This window comes from Parus major, chromosome 1, assembly GCF_001522545.3.
Source record: "Parus major isolate Abel chromosome 1, Parus_major1.1, whole genome shotgun sequence".
NCBI lineage: Eukaryota > Metazoa > Chordata > Aves > Passeriformes > Paridae > Parus > Parus major.
Genome location: NC_031768.1, coordinates 59260764 through 59284531, shown reverse-complemented (window position 1 = coordinate 59284531; position 23768 = coordinate 59260764). Strand labels below are relative to the sequence as shown.

General features: G+C 39.9%; 1 protein-coding gene across 2 annotated transcripts in view; it reads left to right on the top strand.

The window, feature by feature from the left end:
• Window positions 1–23768, top strand: part of EPSTI1 (epithelial stromal interaction 1) — a 55089-nt gene that overhangs the window by 21719 nt on the left and 9602 nt on the right. For both annotated transcript variants that reach the window (XM_015645931.2, XM_015645923.2), the window contains exons 6-10: window positions 958–1031; window positions 12114–12207; window positions 15448–15531; window positions 18226–18299; window positions 20244–20341. In XM_015645931.2, coding sequence (XP_015501417.1) covers window positions 958–1031; window positions 12114–12207; window positions 15448–15531; window positions 18226–18299; window positions 20244–20331 — 414 coding nt within the window. In that variant the 3' untranslated portion in view covers window positions 20332–20341. The remainder of the gene's footprint in view (window positions 1–957; window positions 1032–12113; window positions 12208–15447; window positions 15532–18225; window positions 18300–20243; window positions 20342–23768) is intronic.

The following is a 23768-nucleotide window of genomic DNA, read 5'->3' as shown; positions in this document are numbered from 1 at the left end:
ATGTCTGGTTGCTGGGTTACCAAGCAATTGCCTTTTTTCATTTTGAAGGTGGGCAACAAGCAGAGTGACAATCCGAGGCTGTATTTTGCTCCACATGCGAATTGTTGTGATCATTTCCTGGGAGCTCTTACTGGAGCATCCCCCCACCAACTGCAGTGTGGGAGTTGAAATATAGCAGGCTGAAATCTCGGGTTGCCGCTTCTAATTTCTGCTTTTCATACACTGAACTGCCTTTTAACTGCTCTTCCCTCTGGACCTAACTGCATCCTATGGCCAAAACAAAAATTTGGCTGGCCTTCTTTTCATGGGAATTTAGCTTGAACTGCATGTTGGAAATTATGCGCAATTTTGTATTAAAAGACTTAATCATTTGTGTGGTATCCAGATTTACAGAAGAGTTTTATGTGTCAAGGATTTGGTTGGCTCTTGCACCAGATATGGTATCTGAGGCAGAAGAATGTTGGTAAAGTACAAATGTCTTCCACTTTCATCCGCCTTAGCATGTATTCAACTATCCAGTACCTAATGCTCCTGCAGGTCAGGTCTGTGGGCTACATGTACTCACATCACTGCACTGTCAGTGCCACAGGACTATCATCTGCTTTGGTGCAGTGGTTTAGGCCTTCTACCTTCTTGCAAGGACCAAGGCTGCATCAGATGCTCCCCGAGATGTCCCTCAGCAGGGCTGTGACATGACAGCAGTGAAGGCTCACTAGGCCTTTTGGATACATGGGTACTAGGAGCACCAGGTCATTTTCTAATTTAAACAGGTCTCTTGTCTAGGAGATGTTTGTTCATGAGTGAATACTTTTAAATTTGAGATTGTGTCACTTCTGTACGTATCTGCTATATATCTTTTAAAAACCAGAATACTGAAATATTGGAATTGAAATAAATGATGTTTGGTTTTGGCTTTTTGTAAACCTCAAGTATTTTTTCCTGGTTTTAATGCTCTAGGCAGAAAGACTTGAAGTTAAAAAAAGACAAGAAGAAATGCAAAGAAGAGAGATGCTTCTTGAAGATCAAAAGTAGTAAGTAAAATCTGAAACCTATTACCTAAAATTCCTTATCTACTTGTCCTTCTGTTTTGTTTGTTTGGGTTTTTAATTATTATTTAATATTATCTTATTTGTTTGATTTTTTTTTTCCTGGTTTGGGGCTCAGAAAAGATTTGGTTTCTGTTGCTATTTTTTTCAGTTTTTGACTTGATTGACTTCAAGACAATGGGCAAAAATTGAACCACAAGAGGTTCCAACTGAACATTTTTTTATCCTGAGAGTGGCTGGACATGAGAACAGGTTACCCAGGCAGGTTGTGGATTCTCCATCCTTGGACATATACAAAAGTTTTGGGCAGCTGTCTCAAGGTGGCTCCGCTTGAGTAGAGGGTAGGACAAGATGACACCCAGAGATCCCTTCCAAACTCAATGATTTTATGATTCTGTGAAATATTCAAACCTCCTCCACACCTTTCTGTGAGAAATTTTGTCCTGTAGACCTCTCTTAGCTTTCTAAAACATACACTTTGAAATGAAAGTTGTGAATTATAAAATTACCTTGTGCTTTCGTTTTCTAACAGAATCGATACATAACCATTCAATCCAAGATTAATTATCAAAACAGAATCTAAATTACATCTCCACCCATTTATTTTGTTGATTAATAAAGATGTCTAACCCACATGTAAATAATGAGGACTTCCTCTATTTAGTTTAGCATAGTCCTACTTAAATATGGAGATCTGTTGTAAAGACTTATTTCCCAAGAATCCCTCCTTAATGTTAGTTTTAGCTACGGCCTAAGTCCTGCTATAATTAATTCCATTGGCAGTGAAGTTCCTGCCTTGCCCATTCACTCTACCCCCATTTATTTGTTTTTAACTGATCTAAACTGATTCTATCACATAATTAACACACTATGTTGTTTAGTTACCTTTACCTTTTTTATCTTTGGCTTCTGAAATTACTCACCAGTATTAGTAGCCTGATTGATTGCTTTTTCCTCCTATGTGACCTTTAAAGAAATCCTTTCTGTCCCATGCTAGTTCCAGTTCCTTCATCATTTGCCCAGACTATGTTCTCTGAGCTACAGACATTTTAGTGCTTTGTCGCTGATTCCAGCTTTTCTTGTATTTTTCCTTTTGTTTCTTCCCATTTGGCTTTAGGCATAGCTCTTTCCCTTAACATGTTGCCAGTATTTGTCTCTAGATATTGGTGTTTGGCTTGCTGTTTATCCTGGTGTGGATGCCTACACACACGCCTACACACACCCACACACACCTTGATTCCTCAGGAATTCTGAAGACCTCACAACTTTAGATCTCTACTTGTTTCTGACAGACTAGACATTTTGATTCTCTTTGAGCCTAAATCAATGACATACACATCAGATCTTTGCTGTGCCAGGTCCTCAGTTATGGGCCTTGCTTTTCCTCAGGGGGTTGTCAGGGTTCTTGGCGTCCCATTTAATCTGATTTCTTATCTTAAAGCATATTCAGTTATGAATGACACATACCTCCTCCCTTTCTTCATCCTCTCTGTCTTTATTTTTTTTTGCTTAGGGTGAAATGAATTCTGCTGTTGAGTGTTCTTTTCCATTAAAACTAAATTTGGTTTTGCAAAACCAGGTCCAAAGCCTCTGAAAGACAGGAAAACAGGAAATGGCCACATATGAAAAATTCCTTCACCCAAAGAGTGGCCAAGCATCGGAACAGGCAGCCCAGGGAAGTGGCTGAGTCACCATCCCTGGTGTTATTTGAAAACCTGTACATGTGATGCTTAGGGAAATGGTTGTGTGCTGGACTTGGTAGTGCTGCATTAATGGTTGGACCTGATGATTGTAGAGCACAAATGATTCTATGTGGGCAGTCAGGTAGTCCCCAGGTGGTGCAGGAGCTCTGGCTGCCTGGGCACCTGGTGCCATTCTGTCATCTCTGATGCAACTGAAAGTGAAGATGGACTCATCACTAGAGTGTCTCAAACTCCATTGCTTGAGTTCAACTATCAGAACTTTATTTGTATGTGCTATGTATTGAACATACACCAGGAGGGCACTGTAAATGCTTCCCCTGGAGGAAGCAAGCTGAAAACCTACCTCCAGTGAATGCAATTTTGGTTAAGCAAAGCCCTCCCATGCTTCAATGCTCAGGAAACTTTCCTGTCTGGCCATCCAGGACCCACTCTGTCAGTCACCCTCGCACCACCTGAGCTGGGACTGAGGCCCCTTTGCAGCCACACCCCCACATTCACACCAGGTTCAAGCCAGGTTTCCTGTTGCATTGTCTCAGATGTCCAGATACTTAAAATAATTTAATCATGGTGCAATAACTAAATAATAAAATAGCAGCTTGAGCTTGTGCATCCAAGTAGGAACTCTGAACAAAGGAACCCATGGGCTTTTATCGCCTCACCAGTCTAAGCACAGGGAAGTCTGGGGGTTGTCAGCTCCTGTTGTTTCTCCCAGTATCCATTCTCCTGGCTATGTGACAGGTCCTCAGGCCCTTGGTTATGCAAAAGGTTGGCAATTCATGGCCTTTTGCCTTGGGCTCAGGTTCCAGCCCCTCAGAGCTCAACCTGCAGCTGGACAGTGAGCTACCTTCATAGAATATATTTCTCAGCAGACACAGTGACACTAGTGCCTTTCTTGGTCTGAAGGAATTCTCTGGTGAGCACAGGAAGAGGATGGTGTACCACTGGAGGTTGTTGAGGATGCATTGCTAAGAGACGTTGGCTTTAAGGAGCGCAGCACCCAAGAGTAATGAAAAGTGTCTGTGTGAGATTTCAGATTTTGTGAAGTTCCTCCATTGAAGTACTGCTGGTTATTAGTGACACGTTCACATAGAAGTGCTTGGTATTTAGAGATCTGCTTTTGCCTACCATGCGAAAATGAGTGACTCATTACTTCCTTCCTCTAAGACCCTTCGTCTAGAGGCGAAGAGAACAAATATGAGGTTGTGCCCCTTTCCTCACTGTCTCTGCTGGAGTATTTTGATCTCCACTGCCTGCTGGGAATGGGAGAAGGAAGGTCATGTGCTGCATATAAAGCAGTGACCTCTGCAAAGTCATGGCCTATAGAGCCATTTCAAAAGATAAGCTCCCTTGTTAGTCTGTCCTCTGTAAGATCTGTAGCTGCAACATCACAATTTTCCTGAGGAGATCAATGCCTACCAGCAGTCTCATTAACTGGGAAACCTTAAAATTGATCACCACCTCCAGCTGTATCAGCCTCCAAGGGGTACAGCCCAATCAGTACCTCTCCTGCATGAAGTGTCCCTTTTATTTGATAAGGAAAGGCACTTAAGATTCTCATGTCATTAACACACTCTGACAATAAAGTATGATGCTGCCCAGAATTTAGTTTTTCTGATTAAATTCCTTTCACTATTAAAAACAAGAACTTCTCACTGAAATCCCTTTTCAAAGGGTCTAACATGAAGTGAGTGCTAAAAAGAAAGATTGTCTGTAACCTTGTGTGCTGTCTACAGAAAATAGTTTTTTCCTATCTCTTGAAAGCTTTGTTATCTTTGTGTACAACAGGTCCTTGAAAGTTAGCTGTATCTGTTACCACAGCTGCTTGAATATGTGTTTGTGCCTTGTGAGAATGAAGTCTAGACAGGCATGAAGAAGTCTGCAAGCCTCACAATTTTGGGATCACCTCCTCCTCTGACCCTAGTGGACTCAGGCTTTGTTCAGTGACTAAAACAGAAAAAACTCACAAGGTGTCTCCTGAAGTTGCTGTGTATTAAAAGCCTTAAGGGCACACAGGAGCAGACTTTGGGGTGGAGAAGTTGCTGCATAGCAGGATGACTGTAGTTTATGCTAACAGAGGAGAAGCACATGAGGGATTTGTTGGTGACTGCTTTGCTGTGGTTCTGCCCCTGCAGATGCCAGATTTAGAAAATGGGAAGTATGTGTTGACTTTTTACCAGAAACTGCTTACACATGAAATGAAGTCCTTCCTTCTAAGTCATGGTACCCTGGATGCATTTTGCATTATAAGCCTGATTGTGTTTCTGTCAGAGAGCATTAGAAGGTAACGGAGACTCGTGTAGTCTGTACTTTGCAATTGCTAATCCATGTGAGGGAAGAACTGAGTGCCCATCTTTCCAAAAGGAAACAAGGAACAGGACTTTTCAGGACATCCCTCTTTAGTTAGCACACCACAGTTGTCATTTAAACAGTAACGAGGATGGATATGTCATGACTGTGTGTTTACAGAGGCTTGCTGTGCAGGCTGTGTGAGTCTGTGTCTGAACTGTAGGGTGCCTTACCAGGCGGTTTTAGCTCAGGTCTCTAGTTAGATGCTTTTATTATATTTGTGTTCAACTTTCCAGAAATTGTGGTGTTGGATGGAGTCCGCTGTTTTTCTAATACCCATCTACACTGTTTTTGTAATAGCCACCTACCTATTTATGTATTGGAAAAAGCAGTCTAAAAAATAGGGTTACTTTCTAATAGTATGTGATGAGTGTTGAGTCACTTCATCTTTCCCTTTGCTACATATTCATGCCTCTTTATTTTATGAAGGTTGTATTCCTGTAAAATTTCCTGGCACTACTGCACTAGGGTACATGTGCACACTCAATATATTCTGCTCAGAATTTGGAGCTGGAAACAGAATTTGCCAGAGTGTCTCTGAGAGCATATTCCAAACACAATGCAGGAGGTTCACCAAACCAAGCTGATATACACTTGCCTGCCAAAGCAGTTTTCTCAAAAGTCATAAAATGCAGGAGAATAAAACCTGAATCAAAACAGAATTTTTATTTATTTATCAATTTTTACAGGATAAATGCTAGTGTCCTTGCCAGTTTTCAGTCCCCTATGATGTGTGGTTCAAACAGCAGGCTGGCAACAAATTTTCCCCACAGAAGTGCAAGTGTAAACCTGACCAGACTTTTAATACAGGTTGCTAAAGAGAATGAAAGAAGGCTTGCACAAAAAGCATTTGCAGCCTTGAGAATCCTTTGTTTGCTTCTTTTCACCACAATTGTCTTAGTTTTGTTCATTTGCTCCTGATTATTTTAAGCGTTGTCAATTATTTAGCTAACAGGCAGAAAACTAGGCTTTTATAGACATCCAAAGGGACTCTCTTGAGTGTAATAATGAAAGGAGTTTATTGAACGCCTGTGAGGTTGCTTTCTAATTGTGCGCATTAATCTGCCCATGCAAGCTGGCTGAAAATATAGAAGCAGATTGCACATGCAGATGGAGCACACAGAATGGAATGCAATAGACTTATACAAAACTGTATTTTCCTTAAAACTGGATTTATGCTTATTACTTCAGATAATAAATGAAGCTCACACCTAAAATAACATCCAGGAATACTGGATGCGTTGGTGGGAGGAATGAATAGACGAGCTGTGTTATTTCATCCAGTCAGGGAAACAAAAAAAAGCAGGTGGGTTGAGAGGATAGATTAGTTTTGAGTGTGGGTAGGAAGTGATGAAAATAATTCTGCTGAGAAAGTTGCTTTTTATTTTTCTTTAAACAACCTATCTTTATACTTTATTGAAGCCATATACCTCAAATGAACTAGTGCCACTTTTTTGGTTCTTATCCTCAAACTCAGGAACAGATGCTCAAGGACTTGCAGACAAGAAATCCTCCTAGCCAAAGATAGCAGTATTTGAAAACTATCATTAGGTTTGTCCAAGTCATCTGTACTATGATCTTGCATTCCTGCCAGTGAAATCTGTGAATACTGTATTAAGCTTGATATGTGACTACTGGGAGGATTTCTGTGAGGAAAGCAGGTGGACTAAATATCCAGAGAATGGCATTTCTTCATCATAAAGGGCATTGCAAAAGAGCCATCAACATCATACATGAATTTGATGTGTTAATAATTTAATGTAATTTTTTACCATATAGCTTCCAACAAAAGATGGGTCCCCAACCTAGACACACTCCAGAAATGAGCATTAGTTCATGCTGGCAATTTTGCACATGGCTGATATTTCTTTATTATTCTTACCCAAAAAGTGGACTCTGTCCTGCAGCTCAGGGTAAGAATTGAGGTACAAGAGAACCATGATCCCTGTGGAGCTGAAGGCATGCTTGTTGCTGACAGACTAAGATGTTTTTACTACCTTGCCCCTCACCATGGTCCAGCTGTGGGAAACAGGGCAGTTGCATTTAACCTTCTGAATTTATTTAAACAGAGTAATCTGGCTGTGGCACATCTCTGCAAAGAGGAAGGGATGTGAGAGGAAGCATGTGTAATTGTGCACTAGCAAAAGCCACGTATCTTTGGTGGGATTATTTTCACTAATGGTATTATTGGCCCCCCAGCTTCATTCCCACTTTGCCAAATTATTTTCAGTAGTGAAATTCCCACCTACACCTCTCCTTGGAGTCTATCTCTCCATCTTCCAACCAAGAATGTGTTGGAGAGCTTCTTCTATTTTAACATCTGGTTTTGTTATGCCAGTGCCCCCAGTACCAGCCAGCCTACATTGTGGGTCACAGTAAATGCCTGACCAAGATACACGTGGCAATGCACAGGGCAGAGCTCTCACTGAGGAAGGAACAAGGGCATCAGTGAAAACACACCCACCATGGACCTTACTGAAATGAAAAGAAGCTTTTTTTCTGGGTAGGCATTTGTGGGGTTATGCAACTGATCTTAATTTCTGCAATAGTTGAGGAATAGTTGTTATGCTTAGCCAATTTAGTATGCTGGAGTGGGAAGAAGTTGCTGGTGCTGCAAAAAATGTCTTGAATGAAATTTGGGGTTGAGTTCTTTGTTGTTTGATTGTTTTTCTTTTCTGAGAGGGAGAGTACTGCTATTTTTAAAAATTGTCATGAAACTTCTGGGTAGATCTGTGAAACTAAGATTATATATGCATCATACATGGGTCTTAGTTTTCCAGCAGAATTTGAAGAAAATGGTGAAATGTCACTTTAGCCTTGCTTACAGGCAATTAATTTGGAAGCTCATGAGTTCGTGAGCACTAAATGCTTGTTCTCTAATCTTAGTGACTACTCAAGTTGTCTCCCCTTTGCAATGACTATGATGATTTACCTGCTTTGGGGTTCTTTATTTTGATTTTTTTATTACGAATTTTGAATGACTCTTAGCATATTTGTGCTTGTTCATTAGAGCAGAATTGTACTGGTGGAGATCCTGCAGCTTGAGAAAGCAAGAAGTTCATGAGCTATCTTGTTTTCAAAAGTACTCAGAATTGGCCATTATATTTTACAAATTGTCAAGAGAAATAAATAGATTTATGATATATGCAAAAGTATCTTGCTGCTTTTTTTTTTTTTTCCCCAAATGTACTGGCATAAAAGCCAGTGTATTTTTTGATATACGGGTATTTCAATATCCATCAATTAAAGCAAAAGAATTAATTGCCACTGGTTCCATTGGGAAGAACTAATGAAGATTACAAGAAGTCTTTTTAATTAATGCATTTTTAATGTTGGTCTTTAAAGAAGACCTAAAGCTGAGAGCTTCATGTGTAGGCAGAAAAATTATTTTCTTTCTGTCTTTGTTCTGAGAGGAATACAGTCTCAAATGAATGGCTTAGCAAGTGCTGCTGTGCAACTCCTGGACGCAGGAAAATGTAGGGTCCTGATTCCATATCCTCATTCATGCCCCTAAGGATGAATCCCTTTCAAGACTTTTGTTTCCTTGTAGATGTGACAGTACTTAAAAGCAGATGACACACAAAATTGAAGACCTTATTCTGCAGAGGATTTCAGACCTTGGATCTTGCAATGAGAGTGGGTCTTCAGATCTTTTGCAGTTGCATTCTGGAGTCAGCTGTGGAGCTGCCTGCTTCTCAGCTGTCAGGACTGGTGAACTTGTTGGAGCACGTGAACTCCACAGGCCAGAGGAACCTTAGCTCACTCTGGCTTTTATAACCATCCCCTCATCTCACCCTAGAGGGAACGTGGACAGCATTTAGTCCCAAAGAATAAGAAATGCATGTGGGCTCACAAGCAGCTTGTGAGTGCAGGCTGCCTGAATTACACCATTCACAGTGGAACACCTAGCAAATTTGTGGTTCTGCACTTTACACATACTTGTTGAGCTTCAAATAAATGGTTATGCATAGCAGCTTTTAAAAAAGGACTCTGCTCTGAAGAGTAGCTGTAGAATGTAAAGCCATAGATCTGAGGATGCAGACAGCATCTGCAACATGGACTGATTTCCACTGTCATGCACCAACCCCTTCTAGTACATAACTTGATGATCCTGGTAGCAGTTAGTATTTTCCCATGACAGCTGTTAATAGTTATTCAGACCCCAAATCCAGTATTGTGCTTCATTCCCCCACTTCTGCATCTGTATTGATAAATTAAACACTGTCAAACACTGTCACTTCTGAGGCCTGGATGTACCGGCTTCCATTGCTAGAAAACTTTTTTATCTCCCAAAATGGTATGGCAGCATCTAAAATGCCTGTTGGGAGCTGTGGTTCATATTCATTCCTGGATAGAAGCCAGGAGTTATTTGTGAAAGTGCTGTTTGGGACAGGTCTAAACTATTCCAGAATAGCTGCCGCACTATAGATTGCTGAGTTCCCATGCTAAGAGTAGTGCTTGGTGCTATTGAGCACGGTATAAGAGGAAGCTGTTTTAATTAGCAGAGAAAAAGGTTTTTTCCCAATGGTGTAATGGGAGACAGGGCTACCAAGACAAAATACCCTCGTAAGATCACTCCAGATTAACTGGAGTATCAGTGGTTCTCTTCAGACTGATGCTTAGGGGTAGTCAGAGCTCAGGCTAGCAGCCTACTAGTAGGGTGCCTTCCTGGTTGGTCTAAATCTTGTCATCTCCTTTTGCCTAGCTTTGTTTGAAGGGTATCAGGATTCTGCTGTATTCAAATCAATTTCTTAATCTCATGCTCTCCTTAATGTTACCAAGTTTAGAGGAGCACATTTTAGCATTTTTGATTAGCCCTTGAAGTTTTAGCAAGTGAATGAGATATTGTTCCAACTGTCTGACTGTGTATTGATATGCTGATTTCCTTCTGGAGATACTACTTTCCTTTCCAGAACATTAATTGAACAGTAATCTCCCTGAATTCTCTTTCTGTGCCTGGTTTAAGCTATGCTCTGCATTGTTATAACTGCAGGTTTAGTATTATGAAAAATACCATTCAAACATTGTCTGGCAGCCCTGAGTACATTGCTGGGTTTCCATAGAAATGGCACATAACAGATTAATATATATAAGACCTGACTTGTCTTTCATCAGAAAACTCAGAAATCTGAGTCCCTTTCTTGTAACAGGAACACTTCATTAATGTATTACTTAATTTGGTGAAGTCAGGTATTTCTCTATTCAAAGGCAGTGCACAGTCGTGCTGAGTAGCTTTATTTGCTTCCACTCTTTTCATCTTAGTTCTGATACTAAAACTGAGTAAGCTTTTCACCTAGCAGTGTGCTGACCTGGGAAATTCAATGGTCTCTACCACATTTTCATGCAAATAATGAGAAATTCCACATACTCCATGCCATTGTCTTACTGTCAATAAGGAATTAGAGCATCTAGGTATAGTACCAAGTTGCCACATGTTTTTTTTACAGACCTTCAACCCTCTCAAATATACTCCAGATTTTCTGTAGGAGTTCTTAGTCTTCCTGGTGTAGAAAATTTATTATTTGTTCAGTTTTAGCTTAGGTAAGGAAACACAAAGTCTTCAATTTAAATCTTCACATTCCCAAAATTATTCCGTGTAATCTTACCACTTAATAACTCATCTTTTGTGGAAAAAAATTTGAGTGCTTAACACTTGTATAAGAGGACTATTAATTTGTTCAACCTTTATATACAGGTACTTTGTAGATCAAGGAAATCAGTATTTCATCTGGTTCTTTCTTTATTGTGCATTGTCTGAGGTCTGTTAACTACCTAGGTGATGGAGGAAAGGGAGTGAACTGGAAATGGTGAAACTCTAAAAGCTTGACTTGCTAGAACTTGAGCAAGTACTTCATACCTGAAGTGGTAACATGGTTTTGTATTGCATAGAGTAGCAGAGAAGAACTTGTGGCTTCTTGCTCTTTTTCCCAGCTTCTCAATATATCACTGCTCACTGACCAGCAGGATATTTTACCGATAAAGTATTTACTCACAGTTTTAGATCATGGAGTGAAATATAAAAACACACTTGGTAGTCTGTTTCAGCTGCTAATCAGAATCACTCTTCAGCAGCCAAAGCTTTTTTTTCTAAGTTTAAGTTTGGCAGTGGCATCGTCTCCCACACAGAGCTACCTGGTTGCCCTGTGAGAAGAGTAAATCTTTGCATTCAATATCTCTTGAAACACTCTTTCTGCTCTCACTTCAATGCTTTCATGTTTTCCAAAGCTGTACACAGAAATAAAATTGCCTCTTTCCTCTAACTCTGTTCCTTTGAGTGAGAAAAGACTTCAATATACGTGCCTGGGAGTGCAGGTTAGGAAACGGATTCCTCACCACAGCACACAAACTCCCATTCTTTGTTTTTGTTTGTGACCTAATTTAGTTGTACTTGGTCAAAACTGTGAGCAAATTGATGCTACTTTGAAATTCTGGGTTTGTTAGGCATGCAGCTGGAAAAAGAAAATTGTCCTTGCCAGAATAAGAAGTGAAAATGTTGTGCATTAACTAAAGACAATCATTTTTTTTTCAATTGTACAAAATGCTTGAAAGCCTTTCTGCTTGATAAAGTAATCTGTTGTAAGGCTGCATTGCATTAACTGTGAAGGAAAATTCCCGAAAATAATCTTTTAAAGTACTTATCTGAGATTTATAGATCTTGTAGAAGGATTTGCAACAATTCAGTGAAGCTGAGTTGCATCCTCATGAAGTCCAGTGGTATGTGAGTCTGTCTTATAGGAGCTTTACAATGAGGAAAGCATAGCCACTGTACACCCCAAGTATGCAAATGACCATAACTGTTTGCTTAAAAAATCATCCCAGCAAATGTCTTATGCACTGTATGGGTTCTGTATCCTCTGACCCATTTGTCTGTTTCCATAACCTTTTTTTTTTCTACCTGTGATGTTTTTCAGCAGACACATGATAAAATGTCTAGGCTCAATTCCAAGGGTGGAATAAAAAGCTGTGTTTATCTTTATGGAAGCACTAACAATTCTATTTGGATTGAATTTCTTCACAGCAAAACCAATGAATTACTGAACAGATTGGACATGGGTGTGCCAAAGAGTGATTCCTGTCAGATTGCTAATCCTGGCCCAGAATCTACAGCATGGGTAAGCAAAACCATAGCGTGTGCTGTATTTTCTATCAACTTTCCAGGTGCTGTCAATAGTGTAATGTTGGAATATGCTAATTGAGCTTAATTGCCAAGACGTAACTCAGTGAGTACCAAGGAGCCTTTCTGGGTGAATGAGACTGCATACCTTGTCTCTTCCAGACTGGCAGGGTATTATACATAGTAGAGGACTGCTCACGGATCTCTTTCTGATAAATGAGAACCAGATTTATATTCTGGTTAGGTGAGAATCTTAAGTATGCCTTGTACCCATCCACTGGTGGTAAGCTTTTATGAAATCTCAGTTCATGTGAGCAGATGCTTTACTGCATTAAAAATCTAGTCAAAAGAGAAGCTAGTTTCTCATTGCATCCTAAAAGTGATTCCATACACTGCTTGGGGTCTTTGTCCCAGTTTGAACTAGTCTGGTAAGTATCAGTGTAATTAGGAAATAGATAAAGTATTGCTTCAATTTCAGTTTTCTAATTGACTCTAAGAGGCTTTTTCACATACAATTAGTCTCTTCATGTCTAAACCAAGCTTTCCTACTAATGTAAAAAGTTTCAGTGAGGAGTATTAACCCTGAGAGAGAAGTATTTCTCCTGTAGAGAGGTTTGTAATTGGGGAAGGACAGAGAACAGGGAGCTAGGTGGACAGAAATTTACATTGGGAACAACTCAGCAGAAGTTTGGAACTATCTGGTCTGGGCAGCCCTCTGTTGTATACAGCCTTGAGCACCAGCTGCTGGGTAACAGGAAGAGAAGATTTGCCTCCTCATTTCCTCAGATGCCTTATAAATGGGAAAAAAATCCTCCCTTTATAGAAATTTGCTGCCAACAGGGTATATGACACGTCTGTCTTGCCTCTAGTGTATCTCTTTCTGGTTTTCATTGCATGAAAAGGGCAGGTGATATTGAAAATAAGTTCCATTCTCCTTTAATTCTTCAGGATATTTTGTATCTCTGAAAATCTGAAAGACATTTTAGCAAATGTGGGCAGATTTATAGCTAGAAAGTGCCGATTTCTGCCCAGCACTGCTGGACAGAAGGTCAGTTGCAGGGGAGTGGCTTTCAGACTGTATTTTGTGGATAAACAACCAAGATGAAGGGATATGAAAAGGGAGAAAAGATGTCTTGAAGCCACTTCTACCTCCCTCTTGAAGCATCCAGCACTCCAAACAGTGAGGAGTTTGCTCTTTGGTAGGGAAGGCCTAGCCCTGCAGCCTTTGTATGGTGTGAGCATTGAACTGTGAAGACAAGTGAGCTCATGTCCCCACAACTGACTTGGATTTCAGTATTTTGGTATGCTGTCTTCATATCCATACAGAAGTGGGTGGATGGCTGAAGGAACACTGATCTCTTTCAGTTTTACAGGTCTTACTTTTAGCCTTGGCCTTCTGCTTCACCTCCCTGTGTGTGGGTTTCTCATTCCATGTTTTGACAGGTCTCTCAAAACCTTGTGCCAAATTACATCCCACAGTTCGTCTTTCACTCCACTAGTGTCCAAGATGATAAAATACATCATTTATCTGTATTGCTCTTTAGTACCAGCTGACATTATACTTGTCCTTTGTGTGGCTGCATTTCTGTAGCTTTGTGAATCAAATAATCACTTGTTTGTAATGCACAATGAAGTTAGCAAAGTCTTCCCAGCCTGGATAAGGTCCTGTCTATAGGCATAGACACATCCTCTGAGCCAGGAATCCAAAGCACATAACCAGTGAGTTCTTATCTAAATAAACTTGGCATAGCACCAAAATGCAAAACCAGTAGGAAAACTAGGACTCTAATTTGGATGTTACCTTGAATGTGTCCTTTGCCCGGAGTAATTAAAAGATTCAGGAACAATGTATTCGAAGTAGTGAAGAGTTAAGCTTAGGATGTGCCTAACATGCATGCTAAAAGGGGGAATATACATACATGTATGTGATTTTTTAAAATTTGAAAATCTTATTCTGAAAATTATCTGAGACAATGTGATGCAGATCAAAGTTTTTTCCCCTCACATAATTTCTTGGATAGTGATATTAATTTAGCACATCTAGCTCAACTATCCTTGCCAAATGTTACTTCACCTCCATGAACAAATTTGACTTATTTTGATTGACTCTGTCATTGATGACTTTTTGGCCCTGCTTATTTAATCAAGCTCATAATTAAATTTAATCCTGTCTTTCAAAGTGTGACCAATCCTGTGTAGATTTTTATTGTCTTCCAACTTGATTAACATACTCTCCACACAATTCTCAAAGCCATTAAGGAGAGTAATGAATAATATCAGAACCAGAATGAGTCTCCCTGGACACGTGTAGCAACTTCTCCTAGCTCAAAATTGAGCTATTAATAATTGCTTTCTCTATTCAGTCTTTTTAGCAAATTATGTGCCTGTTGTTCTAATGGTGTCATTCTGCACACATATATCAAGTTTCGGGAATGTTTTGTAGACCTGTAACAAATTCCTCACTAAAGTCAAACCTGCACAATTCTTGTATTAAATTATTCTGGCTCATTTTTTAGTGTGCTACACTATGTCCCTGCTCAAAGACCTTACAGTAGAAGTTCCAGTGTATAATATCCTAAGAATCCTCAAAATTGTAGATTGATTTTTTGCAAACAATTGCAACTTGTGAAAGACCAGGGCTAGTTATAGTAGCATTGTAGTGTATTGTAAAGTTATTTTAAGGGGTAGTTAGTGTATTTAAAACCTATTGCACAGTTAGTACATTATTCATGATGTGTAGTTCACATTTTTAACTTTCTTGATGCCTCACAAATAATGGCAGGTTTTATCTCTCCTGTTGCCCTACCTCCACAAAAAAATCCTGTCTTCCCCTCTGTTACAAGGCCTCCATTCTGCTTTTTTATCTTGGTAATATTTTCTTTTCTTTCTTCCCAGAATACCCCATCTCACTATCATATATCCTAACTGTGTTTTCTGTGTTTTGTGTGTTTTCTGCTCAGAGTATCTTTATGGTTGTCACTGGGACACAGAATAGCACTTGCCATGACTACCTGGGTGTGGTGCACAGGTGGATATTCAAACAAACAGAGTGACTGAGAGGCTTTAGGCCACTTCTTGCTTAAATTCTAGTCTTGAGACTAATCTGTTTCTTAAGTAACTGGAATAATTTGACCATTTGTGTTTGTTAGTTACCCATATAACAATTTGAGAATAAGGTTTGGGAGTTTGGCCCCTCTCTCACCACACCAATATATTTTTATTTTCTGCTGAACAATAGAAAAGAAGCCATGCTTACAAGCAAGCTCTTGGAGAGGAAGAAAACAGAAGATTAGAGGAAATGAAGCAAGAACAACGGAGGAAGGTAATTATACATTAACAGTTTGCATATTGTATCATTTTTGCATGCTGTGAAACCAATTAAATACATTGATTACTTGTAGCCTATGCACAGAGCTTCTCTTTAGCAAAAGTGATTCAGTCACTGTTTTCAAATATTGTGAGAGAGATGAGTCAAGCTGTAAAATTTGAACAGGGACAGGACAATTATCTTCTGAGTTCAAGGCTGTTTGCTTCTGGAAAATGAGCTCCTTTTCACCTCTCCACTTGAATAATTGTGCAGAGGGCACAATTCAACTTCAACCAACTTCATAGGCTAAGGAAACCAGTTTACTCTTGCAGGCAAAAGTCATCTGACTGAGAAATTAAGGGTGATCTCTCTGAATTGTCTGTTTCTAGAGAACTGAGAGCCATGGGCCCTGCTTTTTCAAAAGGGGATGTGGAAATGCTCAGTAGTATGCTTCTCTGTGCCCTTGCTGACTACCTAGCGAAAGAGTTTTGAATTGTCTAAAAGGCAGGCATGTCATAACTGCAACTTTGGACTCTGTATTCTGCCCATGCATCATGCATTGCCTGAAATGTGTAGTCCCTCTGGTAGAGATTTGGGTACCATACCCACATAAAGTTACTCTACCAAGGATGATGGCACTGTGCAAAGTTACTGGTCTTGGCTCCAGGTCTGACTGTGAAAGTACAGGGAGAACAGCACTTGAAAATCTAGCAAATCATTTGAAAACATGTGAGCATGTGCTGAGCCACTTGCTGTGCCTCTGCTGTTACTAACATCCAAATTAATGTTAAGATACTTCCTCAGTCGGAGAATTTTAGCAAAATAATTTCCATGCACTGAGTGTCTTCTAGGGCTGGAGAAGTTACTCATCCCCTCTCATGGATATCTTTCTTTGCATGTTGGGGTTGTGTCCTCATTTCATAGTATTCTAACAGCTATGATACTGGAAAAAAAGGTGGGGCAAAATGGAGCCTCGTAATTGCTATCCCACCAGGTATATGCTTATTCCCAGAGCCTATAGAGAGGAAAACATGGATTCTACATGGATTCTTCCAAAGAGAAAATCATTACAGATGTAAATTAGGGGCATGCTAATTTAATGGGTTTGGTTTAAGGGACTTGAGAAGACTTATTTAAGGGACTTGAGAAGAGCTGTAGACTCTTTAGTGATTTCCATGGGTTGCTAAGGAGGTGTTGGCTGCTTCTAAGGCTGCTCTTGTTTGCTGTGTGGTTCCAAGGTCTCCTTGCCTTCACAGTTGCTGCTACCTATTGTGCAGAGTAATGCACTACTTACAAACCTACTGTAAATAATATGTATTTTAAGGGCTCCAATAATTGTCCCTCAGATATATGTTGGCTCGTTTCTACTTCAAACTAATATTTATTAAAGTAATTGTGAATTCTGTCTTGTGTGTACCTCCTAGCACAGTGTAGCTATAAAATGTGTAGGTATTGTCAGTTCCCTTTTTTCTTCTTCAGAACAGGTTTTAGTATGTATTGCTTGATTTAGAAATTTTCAGTACACTTTGAACACCGCATCATATACACACAATATATTTCAGAACATTACTCCAAGAGAGGAGTCGGCATATTGGAAAGTCAGATACTGACTTTTAATTTTCAGGTTGAATAGTTATTTAAAATAGTGAAAATTGAGGTTGGCTCTTTTATTTCTTAATCCTGTTTCTTCTTTTAGGGCTAGACAAATATTGATACACAACACATTCTCAGTTATTGATTTTCTCCATACATTTATTGCATAGTTTTTACTTAATGTTCCACTTAAATTGATTTAAAAAAAAAAAATCTTGTATTTCCATTCAGTTATTGAAACTTTTATCTAACCACATCATTTTATTTTAGTTTCTATTCCTACTGCTGTGCAGTTGCTATGGAAAGTATGAAAAATGTGTCTGTTCCTATGCCTTTCCCTTGCCCTGCAAGCCAAATCTACTTTGCAGAAAGATCTGTGACTTCTTGGGTGCATTGCAGGCAGAAGGAGCTGGACAAACAAGCACACATACAGAGCAGAGTTACACCAACTGTGTTTTCCTCACAGTTCTGGCTGAAATTGCATGAGCAGACTCTCCTCTGAAAATAATTCCCTTTGACGCTGTTTATATACCTTAATGCTACATAAGGCTGGTAGTCTGCTGTAGTGCTGGGAGCTTGTATATTGTTTCCACCACACCATTTTCAACAAGTGCCATTTTCCCTCCTCACCCTGGGGAGCCCCAGGAAGCTGGGGGTGACACACCACATCACATACCCCAGATCTCATTTCTGCTTGCACTCTGCAGAGGCAGGAGGCCAGGGACAGGTCTCCTTCCTACCCTGTGAGCATGACGGCTGTGTCTGCTCCTGTTGTCCCCCTCTGACACATCGGGAAATTCAAATCTGTGTTTTGGGACAAGGGGAAGCCAACCGGTGTCTGGCACACCCCCTTAAATGTAAGACTGTAAATGTCTGAATCCTATAACTTCCCACTTCTTAAGTCACAAACAAAAATCATCCATGTGCTGAACAGAAAAACCAGTTCAGTTTTTAACATAATGCTGCCACATAAGTAAAATGCTGCTGAGAGAAGTTCTGGTTCTAACTGAGGTTAACATCATGTGGAATTGATAGGGTTTGCAGCATAAGAATGTTAATTAAAAGTAAGTTTGTTTGTTTGTTTATTTGTTCATTTTTCACTTTTATCTTCACCAGGCTGAATTAATGGAATTTAAACAAGAGCAGGAAGATGAAACAAGGACAAGAGCACTTAAAAAGGAACAGAGGAGGTACGATGCAAAAAATGCAGAATGCAGTCAAATTGAATTTCCACCTGGAAAGGGTTTCAAAATTGTAGGCACTCATGCTTTAGAGGGCTATTGCAGTGAGGATCCCTGACCTCATCTCTGGTATCTCTGGTTTAGCTTTCCTTTCAAATGAACCACTAATGTCCATCATTACAACTGCTCACTGCATGCAGTATGACCCAGAGTGCCTTTCTCACTTTATTTATCCTATCAGCATAGGATACAGCATAGGGTAGAAATTATTAGTAGTTTCATGGATGACTACTAGTACACTAGCTTCAGCTGGGACACACTTTACCTGTGTATGAACCTAGGTATCTATATATTTTTATATCCGTATCTTTTTTTTTATTTTAGAATGGTCTACTTTGTCCATGCTTCATCTTGTGGTTGACTGTCTCTGAGGTTAGCAGACAGCTAAATGTGGGATTTGATATCAATTCAGATGGAACCTGCAGTGCAGCAAGGCCTTCTGCAGCTGCATTTCTTTGCACCCCAGGCTGTTCCTCACTGCTGTGACCTCTCTGTGCTCAACAGTTCTCATCTTCCACTTCTGTTACTTAACCGACTTTTCATTACCCTGAAGCACAGCTTTATTCTCAGCTTTGTTTTCTGCTGGTAAAAAGAAACAATGCTCAGGCTCAAATGTAAAACCACCATTTGTTTCTTTTTTTTTTTTAATCATTATGTAAATATAAAAAAAAATACTTCTGTAGGCAACCACTCTTCAGACTGCTTTAATTTCTTTTTTTTTCTCTCCAGCAAAGACATTGAAATAATTACCCATAGAAGTTAATGAAGGATTTTTGATTCAATCCATCTCATATCCCTAGATAGAAATAACCCAGTATTTTGCTTCTTATCTCATTCTTACCAACATCCTTGTAAAACAACAGTCATGTCTAAGCATGTGTGTCAGTCCTAAGCAGTAATCAAGGGAAAAGAGTTTTCCAAAGAATCATAGAATGGTTTGGGTTGGAAGGGACCTTAAAGGTCATCTAGTTCCAACATCCCTGCCACGTGTAGGGACTTCCACTAGACCAGGTTGCTCAAAGCCCCATCCAACCTGGCCTGGAACACTGTCAGGGATGGGGCATCCACAGCTTCTCTGGGCAACTTGTGCCAGTGCCTCAGCACCCTCATATTTCCTAATATCCAATCTAAATCTACCCCTTTTCAGACTAAAGTCATTCTCCCTTGCCCCTTACCACATGCTCTTATAAAAAGTCCCTCCCTATCTCTCTTGTAGCCCACTTTAGATACTGAAAGGCTGCTGTGGGGTCACACTGCAGGCTCCTCTTCTCCATGCTGAACCATCCCACTGTGAAAATATTTAAAACAAATTGAAGAAAATTCTATCTGTATTTGTCCATGTTTTCCAGATTGATAGAGCAGGGCAAGAAATGCTAGAATTTCAGAGCTAGATGGTAGAAAAAGTTGTCAGCTGCATAAATTGTCTCTATTAGTAACAAGCTTAAGTGGGTTATTACATTTTTTATTAGGAAATCAGTACTTCTAGAAACTTTCTTGTGCACTGAAGGCTGAAAGATCACCTAAGGTGAATTGTCAAGATATGTAACCTCCCTAAAAAGGTGGGTGGTGGCACACAGGTCATCTTTCTATGGAGAATTATGGTGTATTATGCACAGCAGTGTAGACAGCTGTGTGCCTTAGACAGCGCACAGAGGTGTGCCTTTTAATCCCAATAGGCTGATCCCAGGATAAGGATGCATCTGGTGAATTGAAAATTAAATCCACCTGATCTCATGCCTGTCCATGGTTATTCAGCACAGGCTTGAAAAATATAGAAGATATAGGGCATTGAACAGATGGGAAGGGAAAGCCACTCACAGAATGTTAAATTTCAATAGTTTGTGAACTTCTCAGGTGTCTTCAGTCATTATTCATGTTTTATTGTTCTTTAAGGGTAAATAATGCTTTCCTGGACCGACTCCAAAACAAAACACAGTCTAATAATATCTACCACACTGGAAATACTGGACTACCTCAATAATGGCATCTTGGTAAGTTATTTGGTACAGAATGTAGAAGCAATGAGATTGTTTAAATGTTGAATTTTTCTCCAGACACTATTGTGTGTCTGTGTGTGTTTAGCCTGCCTGACAGAACTTACAGCCCTGGCTGGATGTCCTCAGTACCTTTCAAGAAGAAATTCTGTCTAAAATATAAGTTGTTCAAATGGGAGGAGAAAGGAACAGCTGCTCCTCCAGCAGAACCCAGTGGCCTTGTGTGTGAGGTACTCACTGCAAGGGGCCACATCCAAGGCACTCCCTTAAATTCAGAACTGGGATAGTGAAATCATTTGGGATTTTTTTAAAATCTTTAAATGAAAGATGCTTGGATATGCTGTAAATATTTTAATATGATATTGAAGTTGGGAGGAAAAAATCCCAAATTTCTATATCTATCTATCTATCTATCTATCTATCTATCTATCTATCTATCTATCTATCTATCTATATCTTTCCATGTATAGCTGTTCATTTTTTACCTATATAAAATTATGACAAAGAAGACTCAACTGCATTTGATTTAAAATCAGTATTTGTAAGGATTCTTTGAAGAAAAGATATCTTGACCATAATTTATTAAACATCCATTCATTTTTTCAACTATCATAATGAGATATTAATGTGACTGTTGTTTACAATTGCACTTTTCAATGTAAAAAAACCCCTAAATTATATGGGTTCCCCATCATGAATTTTCCCTTAGGTTGAAATTCTATTGATGGAAGGACCCTAGTATAGAAATGGAAGAGTTAGGAAGACTAAGAAGCAAAATGATGAGAGTCTAGGAGAATTTAATGTGTGTTACAATATAGATAAAGGTGTTTAGCTGATAAAATGTAAAAGCTTGAATTGGATTAGTTGGGGAAGGTGTGTATGTTGGCCAGTGAATACCAGAAAGAGTTCAGTTCAAGCATTTCCAAAGTCAAGGCATGGTTAAAAAGCAGATATTCTTGATACTGGAATTTTCCATATACTGGAAGTGGGAAAAGGATGTCTTCATTACTAGAGCTTTGGCTCTTCATTACTAAAGCTTTGGGCAAGCCCTGGGCTCAAGAACCTTGTCCTAGTTCTTGGTCTTGGTGGGAGGAGACAGAACAGGCCAGCTCAACCTCCCATAAGATCTGTGAGCAGGCATTAGCAACTTTACTCATCTGAAACATGTCAGGCAGCCCAGAAACTGATGGAAGCCAAGTTGCAGATGTCCAGGCTAGCTACAGAGTGTCAGTGAGAGAGCAGAGTGTATGGCAGGCCTGAGCCACCTCCTGAAGGACAGCATGTCTGCAGATAGCAGAATTAGAAGCTGCAGGCAGGACACAGCCACCTGATACACAGTGAAAGTGCAAAAGGTAAAGCCTGCTGCATGGTGCCTGGTTAACAAAGGCACCAAGGGCACTTTGTGTCTTTTATCCCCATTTGTATACTGTTTCCTCATAACCTCCAAAGGAAATGCATAGCACAGCCCAGATCCCGAATATCTTACTCGAGCATCTCCATCAGAGCACCCCTGGAAACCTTGCCATTGTCTGCAGAGGGGGCAGGGGTTTGCCTTTAGCCAGATGCACATGCCCTCTTTCACAGCGTGGGTGTTGGTTCCAGGAAACGAGTGTGCTCAGCCCAGGCACAGTTTTAACAACAGATGACTCAGTGGTGTGTGCAGCCAACCCATGTGAGGGGGAAGTTTTACATATATATTCAAAGAATGCATCAACACAAATGCAATAAAACCCCATGTATAGAAGTGATAAATCTACTGTTCTGTTATTTACTTAATGACTCCCAAGGAGCCTGCCTTCTGTTGGGTAATGCTAGATCTATTTTGCCTTTATGTTATAACGTGAGATTTGAAAACTAAACAGAGCAGGAAAAGATTAAATTATGAAAGAATATGTCATAATGGATAGGAATTTAAAAATGAGTATTGGTAACAAGTACAAGAAAGAAAAATAATCTCTTAAAAGATAGGCTGGAGGCAGCAATCTTAGTGCCTTTGATTATACCAAAATTCTTCTCCTTTCCTTTGGGATTTTAAACAAAAAGGACTGAACTCAAGGCAGGGCTTACAAGTCATGTAGTCTGCAGCCTGGCATTTTACACTACAAGGGAGCTAACTGAAACAGGTCAGACTATATACTAAGATTAAAAGAAGTTAAAAAGGTTCCCAAAGTAAAGACCTGAAGGTAATTTTTGAGCCTATTCCATCTGTGCAGTGGCACCAAAGAGGAAATATTTGTTTTCTTTCACACTTGTTTTTTTTTTCCTGTTTGAACCCTTTACAGTCTCAACAGCTTCACACTTAACAGAAACTGAATGTTGTGCTCTATTGTCGAGGTACCTACTCTATTTTTCACTGTTAGTTCTATTAGCCTGGTTTCCTGAAGAAATGAAGTTTGTACAATCACGCTGTCTGTCTGCATGTAATAAGGTTTTCCAGCTGCTGGCCAATCTTAGCCAAATTTAAAAGGGATTATAAGTCTCAGAGATAATTAAATTTCTGTGTGTTTTGTGAAAAGCAGTGACTAGCATAGGAGACAGCCTAAAACAGTGCCTGCTCTGAGGGGTGGTGCATTCTCTGTATTATTTGACTGCAGCCCTCTGGCAGATCAGCGTGGGCAGAGCTCCAGAGCAGCTGCAGCTCTGCCCTGATTTCCTGGGGGCTAGGGGATGCAGGAAGGGACATGGGTATCACAGAAGGCATGGAGAAAAGGGGAGGAGGGTGAATATACTGCGTATGTCTGGGCAGAGGGCAGGAGAGCAGTTCCATTGTCCAATTGTCCCCTAAGCAATAGGAAATGAGTTTTCATTAATTCAAATGCCCTCCAGACATTTTGTGTTTTATTAGGAATATTTATAAGCTGTTATATCAAGAAGGATCTTCATGAATGTAATTTTTTCTACCATTTTGATTATAAATGTCGGGGCACTCTCTGGGTGGCTATGTAGTTTCCTTTTTTGATGGGTAAACAACATAAAGATGTTCCACTTCTGTCTGTGAGCTACTGCACCCTTGAGAAAGCTCCGAGTCTTGCTGTATGCTATCAAAAAAGTTTTAATGCCCTTTGCACTGCCTTCGGCATAAGGATAAACCTTTTAGGATAGGAGGATAACCATTGTCCCTTCAATATCAAAGTTTAATAAATCAGATCATGTCTTGGGATCACAAAATGGTTTAGGTTGGAAGGGGCCTTCAAGATCATCTGGTTCCAACCCACCTGCCACAGGCCCAGGGACACCTTCCATTAGACCAGGTTGCTCAAAGCTCCAGCCAGCTTGGCCTTGAGCACTTCCAGGGATGGGGCATCCACAGCTTCTCTGGAGAACCTGCTCCAGTGCTTCACCACCCTCACTGTAAAGAATTTCTTCTTAATTTACTCATTACTCAGCCAGGACTTAGAACTGAGACAGTATTTGTTCACTGTTA